Genomic DNA, 15563 nt, shown 5'->3' with positions numbered 1-15563 from the left:
TCACAAGTATCTTTTTTGATTTAATGGAAGGAGCAAGTCAAACAGCAATCCCTAAAAAGCACTTAGTGTGTAAAATCCTGTTTTCCTCTTTAGCCCTGAAATGGTGGCATATAAGCACAGACGTGATTTGGATTTCATGCAGCAGAGCTGTCAGAAAGCGACTTCCTTCTGGCTTGTTCATGTGCATTTGTGCCCTCTAAGCTTCATCTTTCAGACACCCAGATTAGATATCAGGACTCTGAAGGAAGGAACTGTGTCATCTCTTGTTCATCCTGTACATGGAGTCTGACTACCGGTCAGAATATTGTCTTTGCTAGCTTCTGGCAATACTCACATTTTTCACCTTCCTGAGGCTTGTAAATCACATTGTGGCTATCCGGTTTGTGCAGATTGACATTTAGAAATCAACACAGACTATTGAAGTGGATCTCCTAAATCCAAACCAACCAGAAGATGAACTGAGAAGACAGTAATGAAAAACGCAACATTCATTTTCCATGCCGAGTAGTTGAGTACTGTACAAAATAGCTAACGTGATCGAAAACAAATAAAGCAGACACAATTGGAGTTCTTAACTTCAAAAATCTCTTTGAAAGTCTTTGCTGCCGATTGCCCATGGGAGGACATCTCTAAAATACAGCTTGGTTTATTTTCTGAGAAATTTGCTGAGTGTAAGGTGGAACTCAGCTCTTCTGGAAATTAAAAGTGCATTGCTTAAAGTTGCTTTGTTTTGCATTTACACCTTGATCTGACATTTCCCTCTCCCCTGACCCCAACATTGATACTGAGTATTTTGAAAGTGTAGAGCTATTTTTTGTTTAAAAAATAAAAGTGTATGGGAAATTCAGTGAACAATTCAGTGAAAAGAACATAAGGTTCCACTGTTGCTCTTTGGATGTTACAGTGCACCGAGATCATATTCTCTGCCATGATGTACCCTGAAACTGCTTTCAAGTATTTTTTGTAATTATGTTTTGCTGTAGAGATCAGAAGTCAGTACCCTGTTTTTCAAGAGAGTTATGCATTAAAAGATCTAGCAATTCGCTCTCTACAAACATGTGCCCGAGGTATTGCTATAGCTTGGTGCCCTGCTCTTCGTGTCACATTGTGTGCCTAATCATCAGCACACAGGATTCTTGAGGAAGTAACTGTCAAGTTCCTTTGTTTACAAGACAGCACCCAATGTTTGTACTAGCAAGTCAGCTTGTTTCTGTTCACACTCAGTGATAGTGAAATGTGTCAGACTGGAGCAGGGGGGTCTTCTGGAGCTATTGAGACAGTCTTTATATTTATAGGAAGGAAGTATTAAAAGCTTCATTTACTATTTAAATGTCTTGTATAGGTTAGACTTTAAAACCTTAGCTTAGTCTGCGCTGAGACCTCTGTTGCAAATTTCTTCTTATCAAAATGAGGAAAAACTGACTATCTTAACATTCTACAAAGTCTGTCTTTAATGATGAGTGAAAGCATTGGTTGGAATATGTAGATTATTATGTCTCATCCATTTTAAGTATTCATTACCTGTACGGGGTTTAATCCTGCTTCTTAGGCGTTCTCACCAGTTTACTTCTGGAAACCACCCTTCTATTCCTACTGTGGTATCTGTCTTTAAATCACTTACCCTCTCCCAGATTTGTATCCAGAACAATTTGTAGTACTGTGCTGGCCTTGGCTGTTTGTGCTTCCCATAAGTGACATGTTCTACACTGGAAGCAAAACAGCACATTAAGTTGTGGACTGCATGGTTCAATGGCATCCTGTCCTATCTCCTCTTAAGTGAGCATAACACGAGGTTAACTGCCTTTGAGCATTTGCTGTGAGATACAGGTATAGCTCACTTTGTTGAGAGGCAAAGCTCAGGTAATTAGAAATCCCTATTTGACTAAATTTTGCCTAAAATTTCTTCCACAAAGCTGCATTTGTGTAGTTCAGTGAAAATAAATTAATAATAAAGTAGATTGGTTCTACAACTTAATCTGTGGGAGATACATGAAGGCCAGTACACTTGTTTGGATATATTCACGTTACTTGTTCTCTGTTAAAACTTCACTTCATTAAGCAGCAAAACGTAAAATGAAGATTTGGTGGGTAATCAAATTCTTATCAGCATGGTTCCTTTAAGTTGCACTCAGGCCAAAAAACCTGATACTCTCAGAATATGTGCAGTACCAATATGTTTACCAGTTTGATGCAACTTCTAATATCTTTCCAACTTGGTTTGTTCCTTTGCGCAGTGCAGTGCCCAAACTGCTCAATGCCATGCTGAATGGAAGGGAATTCTGACCCTAAAACTTCATGTATGTCATGGAGTAGATGATCGACACTGAATGTTTTTCTTGGACTGTCTAGGACTTCTTAGTCTTGTTAAGTTCTATGAAAGGAATGTTGCATTTTCACCTTTCCCGTAGAACAGGAGGAATCTTAGGTTTGATCACACAGTCCCACACTTGTGGGACTTGCTGAGGGAATTCTGGAAGGCTTTTCTAAGCATTTTTTTCTTTCCGTCTCGGTGTCTCATAGGCAAGGAAAGGGTTTTCTGACAGGAAGAACAGAATGGTCTGAGGTTGCCTGTATCTATGACAGGAGTTCTATTTGCTTATTCAAAGTACGATAGGAAGAAACATTTATTTATTCATGTATATAACAGAAGAAAATAAATGTTCCAATAAAATTAAAAGTTTCTGTCTGTATGATGCATAAACGAGTTCTCATCACTGGTCTCTCTTCTGATTCATTTCTCGAGTTCTCGTTCCTCTCCAGTTTTCTTTTGTCCCTTTCTCTCTATATAAGATGGCCTCCTGGCCTTAGTACTTACAGGTCGGCTTTCCCCTCTGTTCTTCCGTCTTCAAGTTGTATCTGTTTTCTGCAAGTTCTCCTTTATGCATTTCTTCGATCGCCATTTTTGCTTTGTTAGTTTGTTTTTTTTTTCTCCTCTTTTACCTTACAAGAGGAGAACAGCTCTCATATTCCTGTCCCTATCACACTTTGGAGAAAGAGGACCATGGACTGCAGAAAAATCTTTCAGCTTCTGAATGTTCCCCATGCACACCAGAAGCTGTGTGCTTCTCCAGAGAGAAGATGCAGTTCCTAGAACTGTCAGTTTAGTCATATGTAAAGTTTAATGGACTTCGACTCTGTGCTGTTATGCAGCAAAGAAATAAAAGTTTGCATTACCCTTAGTTCATTTGTACTTGCTGTAAATACAAGATAATCTTTAGGTTTCATTCTTTCTCCAGCTTTTTGACTGAAAGTCAGGAACTTGAAAAACACTGTTTTGAATTTACTGGGCTAAAAAAATGTATTTATTCTTGTTTTATTTAACAATTCTTCATTTAAAAGTATGAATGCAGCAACAGAATTATGTTAAATGAATAATGATCTTAACTTGTGCCTGACTGCACCTCTGCACAGGTCATCCGGAAGGGCTGGCTGACCATCAACAATATTGGCATCATGAAAGGAGGCTCCAAGGAATACTGGTTCGTTCTAACTGCAGAAAGCCTGTCTTGGTATAAAGATGATGAGGTAAGAAATGAAAAAATGTCTACTAGAAAAGCAATATTCATTCAGTGTTCTGAAATCACCTTAAAATATGAAATTAATACGTACTGATCTGAATGAATGATTTAAGGTTTCACCTGAGTTGTTTTAAATTCTTGGTTTTGATTTATGAAGAATGCTGACCTTCTAAGACTTCCATCAAAATGTTGGTGACAAATATAGGGTGTTGTGGTGGGTTTATTTTGTTTTGCTTTTATTTATTTATTTACTCTTTAAACTTCTCTTCCTGTGGTTTCACAGATAGATCTAAAATAGAAAAAGCCTATTTTGGAGTGGTCTGTTTATTTTTGTGTGTTTGTTTGGGCTGCTCTTATATGTCTACTGTAAGTTGATCATAAATTGTTTAGTTACAGTTACTCCTAGAAGTAACTACAGCAGTTTGTTTAGTGATAACAATTGTTGTCCGGCTTCATGTTCTGAGAAGCTGATAAGCCTGACTGTGGTGTTCTGTAGCCAAATGCAGTGGGTGTTCACATTTGCTACTGGAAAGCCAGAAAAAGCCCCCTGTTAAGAAATCTTTAAATCTGAGGTGGGAAATAAGAGAACTGGAAAAAGTAGTTCTATGATAAACAAGATGTTTATGTTCCTTACTTTATGAAATATGAATATGTTGTTAGGCAAATTTGGGAACCAACTTTTGCTGATCTGTTCTGCTTGGGCTTTTTTTTTTTTTTTTTTTTCTTTTTCCAACAATGTTAGCAATAATATCCTCTATCCGAAACTCAAAAGCAGTTCTGTTGTTACTTTGTTGTGTTAAAGGTTTAAATGGGATTATTCTGTACGCTATTTTTTTTCTAATTATCGTTGGAAAATTGGGCACAGGTAAAGAGGGAATTTTAATGAGTGTTTATGAGTAGTAGTTACTCCAGTAATACTGTTGATGGTGGAAATCATGGTGGTCAGCAGAGTGTTTTCCCTTTGTCTATTGCCATTTTGAAATCTTAGGTAGATGGTAGGATTGATGGACAAATTAGTTGAACCTTGAAGGTTATGCCCCTTACCCCTTTGTTTAAGGTGTATAGGAATTTGAATGTACATACTATAACAAGAAAATTATTAAATTTTCAGCCAGGGATGTGCTAAACAGGGAATTTAATTCTATGATCACTAAATTATAATTAATTGTGTAATTAAAAAAAAAAAAAAGTGAAGTTGCCTTTATGAATGTGAAAACTTGTCTTTGTTTCTGACCTGCCTTGAAGAACTTACTGTCTTAGACTAGGTACAGGTAACTGACTACAGGTAAGTGATGTGCTGAAATCTACATGCCTTCTATTTTCCATCTCAAGCACTTGGAGAAGCATCTAAGATGTGATGTGGCAACTTCTGTGGTAGTTTTGATGTTGGTTTTTTTGTCTTATCTTTGTTTAGTGGGAAACATAAAAATTCCTCAAAATATTTATGGAATGCCCTTTGCTATGCAACTTGAAAATAACTGGTTTGTTTGTGTAGTGTGCTAGAGATAGTCACTTGGGAATCTTAAAACAGCATGTGGAGAGAATTGGCCACTGTCTGATTTCCACGTGTATATTTTAATTTTTTTAATGTTTCTTAGTTGCCAACCAGGTGTGCTTGAGAGTCGTGGAAATACATGGAGTTCATTCAGGCTGATATGGGAGATCACTAGGAATCTCTTATGATAGTAAGAGAAGGTAACAGAATCATAGAATCATCAAGGTTGGAAAAGGCCTCCAAGATCATCCAGTCCAACCATCCACCCATCACCAATATTTCCACTAAACCATGTCCCTCAGTACAACATCTAGATGCTTCTTGAACACCTCCAGGGGAGGCGACTCCACCACCTCCCCGAGCAGCCCATTAACTGCACAGTATTCCACATTTTGGGGGTGGAAGAAGTTCCCTGTTGAGTACAAATTTGCTGCATAATTTGATTATTCTGTTTGTGGAATAGTGCACAAAGTTACGTTGAGTTTCTTTTATTTCAGAGCATTTCCCAGTAGGACTCAAAAATTAGTGAGGTCTGTTTTAGACGCTTTGTAAAAACAGTCAAAGCCACCTCTTGACCATTTGGTTAATCAACAGACCGGGGGCTTGTTTCAGGAACAAGACTACTGGCTTCTGAAAATAAAGCAGCAAATATTTGCTCTCCTGGCTGAATTCCAATTTGTGTAATTATATTTAGTGTCCTTAAAATGTTCTCCTTACTTTCAGCTCTGTTTGGTAGTTGTCACATCCTGTTCTCGGATCATTATAGAAAAGGCTGCATGCTGCTGAGTCTCCACCCCAGGAAGATATGTGGTGCTCAGCGACGTGTGAAGTGATACTGATGTTTACGTGTCTGCCTTGTGCCCGGCGCTGCACGGGTGTGTGTTCAGAGAGGTCACAGGGAGTTCAGGTCCCTCGTGTCCCTGCTGGGGCTCCTCCCTGGCAGTGGGAGCATCTCCTTGCGTCTGGGGGAGATGCAGCTCTGCTCTCCCCTTTGTTCTCCCAAGCACAGCAGTGAGTTCATTCCCCCTGTGCCTCTACCCCTGAGCGAGGACGGCTGCAGCTTCTGTGCACCAGAGAGCTCTGACATTGTGCTTCACAAAGCCACAGCGTTTGTTGGGACCTCTGGGGCTGTGTACCCCCTCTGGTGTAAGCTGAGCCTGTTCTGTGTAGTCTGGAATTCACTCGGAGATGAAAATCGCTCTCTCAACACGAGTAATTGCTAGTGCCATTAGGAGGATGCAAATTATTTCTTCTACTTGTAAGCTGTGGCTTTTGGAGCAGAGAGTAGAGTGGAATGCGTTTTGAAGTAAAGCATTTCAAAACTTGTTGCATAGTATCAAAATTGGAAAGAAAAAAAAAAAAAGGGACCAATAGTTTCTTTTGCTCCTTATTGATGTGGTTTTGCTGCTGTTCAAACATGCAAGGGGATTTTAGTGCTAGATGAGATGAGAATCAGTGCCTAAGAGTTCTTTTCAATCCGGTAGTTATGGATCACTGTGGGTACAGTGGTTATGCTATTAGTATGTGTACACTTATCTGAATTAGTTTCTGGCCCTGCACACAGTTGCTTGTGTTCATAAAATTGTTGCATGACTGCGACTTTGTGCTTTTCCATGAACTTAAGATTAAGCGTGGAAAATGTTGTGTACTGCTTTGAGACTGTTGTAAATAAGTGCAAAATTAGCACTTTCATATAGCTCACAAATACAGTTTTCTTTAGTGAAGTACTCTATGTAATACTAGCTGAAGATTTATGAGATGCATCTCCTACAAATATATATATAATGTATATACACACACATCCATTTGAAATCATTTCAGCTCTCAGTTGTTACTGCTTTCACACAAAAAGCTGTATCATTTTGTGCTAAGATTCACTTAAAGCCAGCCTGCAAATCTGAAGTTTTGGAATTAGCAGTTTCTACACTGGGACAATACAGGCTTTGGGAATGTGGAAAGTTGTTCCAGTGGCTCAAAAGCTCTGCCATAAACAGGAGGACACCGTCAGTAAAGCAATGCTGCATTTTACAGGGCATGGTCAGAGAACTTAATTTATTATTCTTTCCAAAGCACTCAGAGCCTCAGTGGAGACCAAAGGATGCCATGCTGGGGCTAGGATAAGAACTTCTAGAAATGTGAAATTTTTGTTAATTTGAAAAATCTTTTTAATTCTGATTTTCAAATCAAATATTTCCTTTTTCCTTTAATAGCAAAGGGCGTATCTGGTGATAGATGCAGCCTGTGTTGTAATTTCAGTTTATTCCCAATTGTAAAATTCAGTAAGGTTTGAGAGGGAGATAATAAGAGAGGGGGGTAAGAGAGCAAAAAGGGGAGAAGTTCCTTTGGGCTCTGACATTGTGTGTGTTTCTAGGATTGACTTGCCACACAGCAAGCTGCGCTCACTTGTATGGCTAACAGCAACACTTGTGGTTCTGCACAGCAGCAATCTAAGAGTGCGAGTTGCTCGGGTTTTATGGCTGAGAACTCTCTCCTCCCATTTACTGTGGTGCCGCAGAGCTGCACGTAAATAAAACCTGTCATTAGCGAGTTAATGAGAACAACTAGGAAAAGAGTACTATAGAAAGCACAGTAAAAATTTCAGCAGTGGGTTTTATTGTATTTTATAGGCACTGTTGGTTTGACTCTAGGTGGGTTGCAGGACGCGGCTTGGTTACTGACCGACCATCTGAGATCCAGAGCGACTCGTGGCTGCAGCTCTTGCTGAAGATGCTCTGGGGTGTCAGAGCCGGCTGTCACTCAGGCTGGGTTGTCATGTGACTGCCTGTCTGTGCCTGCTGTACAGGTGAGAGGATGTTCTGCACAGCAAGTGTAGACAGGCAGACACATGACAACTCCGTCCAGCCAGTCCCTTGGAGCCATCACCGCTGGTGGGGATCGCTTTGTACCCATCCGCTTTGGGGGACTTTGTTGGGGGGAGCACACAAAACAGAATTAAACTTTAAAGCATTGCGAGCTGTAGGACAAGAACGTAATTTGATTTTATTCAGAAAAATAAGCATTTCAGTACATCGGTTGGCATTGTGCTGACATGGATCAGATACGAGTTCAACACGTGGAACGGTCTTTAAAAAAAAAATAATTGAAGCCGTAATTACCGTAATTTATTTTATATGCAACTCATACAGGAGTCTGCCTGCGTATTGCACTCACACGTGGTAACATAACCAGATGGTTTGACTCTTCTTGGAAGCACAGAAATACTGAAGTTCAAGATAAAGGATATGTTTACACAGTACATATTTTCTAGGAGCAGATAAGTACAATAATCTTGCATGTTAAAAATAAATAAAAATCTTCCTGTACAAATGGAGACAACAACTTGCACATTTACCCAGTTAAGGGTGATGTGCTGGAACGAAAACCAGTTGCATTTTATATCCATTATGGCAATATGTGCGAGCTGTCCCATTACCACGATCATATCACTTTAGTATTTTGCTTTGCGTATTATTTCAATTTAGCTCTCTCTCAAAATCCATAATTTGTTAGAAAACAAATTTGTTGAGCTTCAGTCGGTTTTTCAGATCAATATTAAAAAAAAAAAAAGCAAGTAGTATCGTTTACATCACAAGATGTGATGCTTCATTATATATAAAATACACACAGTAAATGTAATCCAATTTTTCAATGACATTTATGCGTTGAGGCGTTGTTTCAGAAAGTATAAACACATAGACATATAAAAGAAGTAGGAGGTAAATAGTTGTATCACTTTTTTATACAGATGGAATAATTCTGTTTTGTAACGGTGTTCTTATATCCCTGTTGCTCACTAGTGCCTCCATAGGTAAGCAGCAAGCCTTCAAACCAGTGCTAAGTATTTCCCATTTAGAAGAGGAGCACTGAAGCTCTGGTCTGAGAGCTGATTGTAAAAGGGGTGCATTTACCAAAGGGCTGATGGTGTGGATAGTCCAATAATAAATTAATATGTAATAATTGTGTCGTTTTAGCAGTAATAATTATTTTGACTTAAAATTAAAGACACTTTAGCTAATATGCAAGTATGCAAGAATGATACAAATTAAGGACCTAGATTACATAAAATATATCCATTTTCTTCAAAACTAGCAAAATGAAGTAATGTATCTTAAAAACATAAACATAAAGCATGACTAGCTAATTTAGGCACAATAAATTAATTCCAAGTCATTAAATATGCTCCCTTTAGTTTTATAATATGCTTGCTTAAAATTTAGAACTCCAGAAATAAGTCTGGGCACTAATATGGCACAGCACACCTCCCTGCCCACCTGGTAATTCTAATGCAAAAAGTGACAAGTGAAAAGTACTTTTAAAGCACATACAACAAACTGCTCGTTTTATATATAACGTCTGAATTGAGTTGTCAAATAAATCAGTGGTTTGGGAGAAAATTAGGTCTCAGTTTCTGTGCTGTGGATCTTTGGAAGAGTTGTACGGTAAAAATCATTGGCAAACGATAGTTGTTTTTTTTAAAAAAAAAAAGACTGGAAAAACAAAAACATGCATTGTAATTAATAGGTTTCCTATTAGCAGCTATCAGGGAATTCGTGAGTAGGAGTTATAAATGAAAGGCTGTGCAGTCTTTCTAATAACTGTGCATAAGGAGAATTCATCAAGCAATCAGCAAACGGCTGTACTTGTTGTAACTGGGGCACATTCATTTTGCCTTCAGAGAATTGGGATTGCTCGTGGTACTGCTCTGCCTCCACTTGATTCTCATTGAAAAGCAGATATTCTTAAAAGTTGGATTCTAGTTGGCTTGACAAAAGGGCTAAACGTCTGTGTGCTCTGTCTGGTTCATTCATTAGGTCAGGAAAGGGCTTAAGAGTATTTTAGAGTATTCATAACAAAATGCTATGATTCCCAGTGTTATTTTTACAGGAACGTATAGGAAGGATTTGGCTTTAAATATAGGTAGTTTGGAAATCAAATTGAGAATTACATTCTCTCCAGCTGTGATCAAGGAAGGCTGTTATTTTTAGATACCATTTTGCAATGCAGCATAAAATGCAGCACAGAAGCACAATAGCATTATTCAGTAAAGTTTCATTCTGAACTCTACAGTTTTCCTGTCCTTTTCTAGGTTTAACCTGATCCTTAACATTACTTTAATTAGATTTTGTTAAAATAAAGTGCAGTTTGGGAAGGAAAGCCTTCTGCAAGTAGTTGTTGACTTACGTCCTTGATAAGAACTAAATAAATAATAATGACAAAGAAGAAGGAAAAAAAGAAAACAACCCTACCCAGCCTAAGATTTACATTTTTTTTCCATTTTCCAGCCTGCTCAGCATCTTTTGATGTCAAGGTAATCATCACTTAACTCTCTATTGATGAGTTCAGAACTGTTTGCCAGTATTTGGCTCTTAGGGCCGTCCTGTTTTGCACCCAGCGATGGCACCTGGGTGGTCTGAGCAGCGCCTGTGGACATGCAGTGATGGTGCAGGGAGGGGGGCAAGGAGCGTGGGGAGCAGAGCTGCATCCTTCCTGACATGCAGCCGCATTACAGAGTGCTGCTAACTGTAATGCAGAAGGCAACGAGCGACTTAAAGACGAGGCTGAAAAATGTCAAATGCCATTTGTTAAAGTGGTTTTTTGCCCCTGGATGCTCGCTTGCTCTGTAATTTTGTAGGGTTCAGTGGCTTCCCACTCTCCTTTTTTTTTTCTTCTTAAAAAAAAAAAAAAATATATATATATATATATATATATATATACATATAGAAAAAGTTTTAAATACTTTTTCCTCTTCCCTATTCAATTTTTTTTGGTTGTACTAAAAGATAAAGACAAAAGTTCATTATATTGAATCCCTGACCTCTTCAACTGCCCACATTTGCTTTTCTTAGTTTTGAGCATTGTATGATAACATGAGCTGTATCCTTTAACTCCTACTACAGATTTAAGCTTTGGTATCTCTCTGGTTGCACGCAGATCTCTGTGATTAATTACGTATTGAAACTTGCTCTCATATATATATGCTTGTATATACATATAGTCTTTGCAAATAGTAATGATTTTTTCTGCTCATGAAAAACTTGTATACGGCTGCCTTGTGTTTATTGTCATGCCTATTTAAAACCTCTATTTTACAACTTTGGAAGTCTTTTCTGATTATAATCAGCTAGAACTTTTCCCAGCTAAAACAGAGCCGTTTGAAGAAGCAGAGAATCACTTAATTCACTTTGGAAATGTTTTGATTGCTGAGTCGAAGTAGATATACTTCCTTATTCATCGCTAACAATACAGGCTTTCTTCCCGTATCGGCTGCTTTGTGCACAGCCCCCCCTTCCCAAGCCCCAAGCCAAGGGGCCTCCTAGCTCTCAGCCCTGCAGGCTAAAAATGTAACTTTGAGCAGTCATGGGTGTATGGGAGGGGAATCGCTTCCTAAATCCAGAAAGGCTGTTTAAAATAAAGATTAATGCAAATAGCAGACTAGAGATAAGAGAAATACTCGTTCTGTACGTATTGGTGCTCTTTGCTTATTTAGCCCACAATCATGTAAGCTATCTCTAACAGCTGTCTCTAACGGGGTTTCGCACACGGCCTGTTAACGCTACTTTCTTAATTTCTAGATCAGAATTCTCAAACAAACAAAAAGTGGTCATGCAAATAAGCAATAGATAGAAAACATACTTGTGAGCGATTGCGTTTCCCCTGAAAGTGTAACAGAGCAAGTTTCTTAATGCAATTTGAAAGCCATTTTTCTACCGCTCTGACAAAAAGTCATAAAACTTCTCAGATTTTTTTATGCCTAAAACAGCGATCAAGCTTAAAGATTGAGAAATATTAATGCAAGCCTGAATCTCATTCCATTCCTTTAATTTGTGCCTATTTCTTCAGCTTTGCTATTAATGACTACATTTATCTTGCTTGTAATTTCACTTTAAAGTAGAACGAGGGTAAAAATTCCTTCGGACTACATATGGATTAAAACTCACTAATTTAACACTGAAGATAATCTTTGGTGAAATAAGGGAAGAGAGGGTGAGCAACATCTGCAATTAAAAGAAGTAATCATTCTTTAAGTCAAAATGCATAAGCTTTTTTGGGAGGGTAAGGGAAATGGCAGTGCTAGCTGTCGCTTTGCAGGCTGTAAGACAAGCAGTATAGGCACAGTCACACTAACGCTACATGGCCACGTTCCCAAAAGGACTTCTATTGATTATTGAAGGAGCAGTGAGAAAGGTAATAATAATATACATATTTATTTTTAATTGTACAGCATCAAGGCTGTCTGGAATATAACACGCATTCTGCATAATTGCCTGCTTATTATACTAATGGCTGCATATTTCTGCTAATTCTTTTTATAGTACAGCTATTGCAAGCCTTCCTGGCCATAATGAGCACCATATAGATGGGATTTTTTTTTTTTCTGGTTGCAGTAGTTTGTTACTAGTGTTAACTTTAGGGGAGCTGACTCTGGAGTTCAGCTGGTATCAGATTGCAGCCCAGACTTTTTGTATTATTCTGTCCGTGGGGATTTCATTCAGCCTGAGGGTTTTTTTCCCCTACCAGGACAGCTGGAAATTCACCAAAGCAAACTTCTGCATTCGTTTACAAATTCCATTTCTATCAGTGGGATTTAGGACAAAGTAACTTATCATTTTGTTAGAAGATGTTAGAATGTTAGAAGAAATATCAGCAAAGCAAGCTATTCATCAGCGGCAACGATCAATCGGTGTTGGTCACTTATAAGCAATAGCCAGGCAGGTATGGGGTGGAAAGCTGTTTGTTCTGTTTTATTTATTGATTGATTTGGATTACTTTTCCCCATTACATCCTGCACTTTCAGAGGTAATTTTTCCTTAACAATCAAATATTTTGTATGCTACATGGCAGAAGCCAAGCACGGAGTAGTCATACATTCCCTATGGCAACCCTCCCAGTTTTCATTAGTACATAGAGCATAGGTTACTTGCAAAGAAGTTTCAGTTGCATAGAAAATCAAAGTACAGTTCTCCCAACAGCGACATAATATATTTTACAATAATTTTAAATAATATTCATGCATTCATTTATATTACTTTATTACTTTAAGAGAAAGTATTTTCTTAAAATTGATCTTCAGATCAATAGTTCATAACAAGAGCTATTCGGAATACATATTTCTAGCAAGCCTCTTCTGCATTAAAAGAAAACAATATACTCCTTAGATATTTATACTGATTGCTACGAGTAAAAAAATATTAAATTTACCTTTTTAGTTTGTGGGCAAAAATAAACTTTATTTTAAATTAAAAAAAAAATAATAAAAAAGGAAATGACCGAACTTCAACTATGCTCTTGTACACTTCTCTAAGCAGTACACGTCTAGGTAGTATACCTCTCTCATTTCTTGCATAGGTTTTAGTAAATCATCAGAGCTCCATCTTTCTTGCAGTGATGACTGGAGGAAGGGGGGGGGAGTCACCTAGGTTTGCCAGGTCATAGGCCAGGTGTTCTTCCAAAGTAGGCCTTACCAGAATGTCTTCCCCGCATTATTCTGCAGTCCTCCTTTTTCACAGTGTCCCTTAGCGTTTCTTATTCCCTAGTGTGCAAAACCTGTGAAGAAAAATACTGTATATGAGATCTGAAAGGAGCAATAACTGTCTTCTCCTTGGCAAGAGCAACTGGCGTCCCCAATAGTCCATGTCGCTGCTTTCCCTTGCCCAGTCTAACCAATGTGCAGACTACTGTACAACAGCATTGTCCTGAACAGGTAGTCTGAACACTGGGGCGACGGAGCAGGATCTCCGGACGCTTCTATTTATTTATTTTAAATCCTCTTTTAGTCTTTGGGAAAAACTGCCTTCCTGCATCACGGGTTGTGCTCGGCTCTCCCTCACACTCTGCAGCACTCACTGAAACACACTGAAGTGCTGTGATTTCCAGTCTTGACGTGGCACATTTGCAGCAGACTGGGGATCTGGCAATGAATTTAGGACCAGGAAAAGGGGGAGGGCTGGGCCTGAGAGTCCATATATGGGATGATGTCACCCTAGGGAGGTTTGGGTATGCACTGTGCCGCTGGTGAGACCGCTAGAATTGCCTGCTCTCAGACATGGGTCTGTGTATAAAATGGTACCAGATGTTTTAGTGTAATGTTAAGCAGTCATTTCATCTTCAGGCCAGATTTTTTTCTTCAACCGGGCAGGAAGTGGGCCCCAGTATGGAAAAGCTGTAAAAAGTCAAGATGTACAGTTCTGCTGCAGCCAACGGAGAGCGAGTTAATGTAGGCAGAATTTGCTGTTTTCTGCAGGCTGAAAAACTGAATTTATAAAAAGAATTCAGCTCGAGAATCTGCTGCAATAAGCCAATGCTTATTTTGTTTCTTTTTAATGCCTCCAGTCGCGCTTTTATATTTTGGCATTTCAGACCAAGAAAAGGGCAAATAGGTTCATTTTTTCTTGGAACTGTCAGCGGCATGCAGGCTGCCGAGACTTGAACAGTAATTAGAGTTACTTCCTGAAAGTGAAGCCCCCATGAAAAGTCTGGAGAAATGTTCTTTGTCATAGCCTCTACATGAGTAATTAGTTCCACATGTGGCCTTCCTATTTCCCTTCAGCTATTTTGGCTGGCTGGCTGAATACTTTGCTATAGCTCAAGACTTAAAGAAGCTTTAAAGTTTTCATTTCAAGCATCCACTGTGAAAATAGCTATTTCTGGTGTCATAATAAATTGCTTCTGGTAGATCAGTGCTATTAGGCCTGGCATTGTTTTTCACTGGTAACCCTGCTGGTCCCATTTTTCTTTTAATGGTGCTTGGTGGAATTATCCTGCTAAATTTTATCTTTGATGTTTACCAGATCTATTGAATTTTGCCAAGTATGACTTTACCGTAGATTTTAAGATATTCTCCCCACAGGCATCAGTCCGTTCTCTCCTGTAGAGTTTTTTTTTTTTTGCTTTGCTAGTTCTCCTGTTGATTCTAAGTGTTATACCTTTTTTCTTTTTTTTTTCTTTTTTTTTTTTTTTAATTTTTAACCTGGCTTAGCTTGTAGCCTGAAACTAAGGGATATTTAACCGGGTAAGCTCTTCCAAAGTCAAAACTGGAGGTGACTTTATATAGGATATGTGCTCGATGGAATTGTTGCCAGTAGCTCTTTTTCTTCCTGGAATTTTGAGCACTGGGACTTCGTTCTGAAAGGTAGATATCCACCAACTTCCTGAACAGCTTTGGAAAGAACTACATACATAAATCTAAATGTGTGCTGTGAGTTCTGCTGTCCTTCGTAGGTGATGGCAGATGCTCTGAGAGCCATAGCTTCCAGAGGCGCGCACAGGGCAGGTTGCAGAGCTCTAACTTCAGAGAGCGTTAACACAATGAACTTGAACATCAGGGAAGGTGGTTTCAGAGACTCCAGCCAATGAGAAGGAAAAGTGACCTGCAGGCTGTTTTGTTATGGTAGCACGCCAAGTGTTGTCTATCTCAGATTGTGCGTCCAGTTCCACCATTTGGATCACGGTAGGCTGATGTGCATCCAAGCAGTAGTGAGATTTTTTTAATTAGCCAAGGTAAAGCTTTGGAAATGCTATAAAAGGAGGCCTAAGGTGCAGAGTGTTTGACT

At 38.8% G+C, this 15563-nt stretch overlaps 1 protein-coding gene across 8 annotated transcripts in view; it reads left to right on the top strand.

The window, feature by feature from the left end:
* DNM3 (dynamin 3) overlaps window positions 1-15563 on the top strand; it is a 166702-nt gene that overhangs the window by 45774 nt on the left and 105365 nt on the right. For all 8 annotated transcript variants that reach the window (XR_007376979.1, XR_007376978.1, XM_048944525.1 and 5 more), the window contains one exon: window positions 3412-3525. Coding sequence is in view for 6 of the 8 variants with exons in the window: in XM_048944525.1 (XP_048800482.1) it covers window positions 3412-3525 (114 nt within the window). In the remaining 2 variants the exon portion in view is untranslated. The remainder of the gene's footprint in view (window positions 1-3411; window positions 3526-15563) is intronic.

This window comes from Lagopus muta, chromosome 5 (genome assembly GCF_023343835.1).
Source record: "Lagopus muta isolate bLagMut1 chromosome 5, bLagMut1 primary, whole genome shotgun sequence".
NCBI lineage: Eukaryota > Metazoa > Chordata > Aves > Galliformes > Phasianidae > Lagopus > Lagopus muta.
Note: the sequence above shows the minus strand (reverse complement) of the source record. Positions and strands in the feature narration are given on the sequence as shown.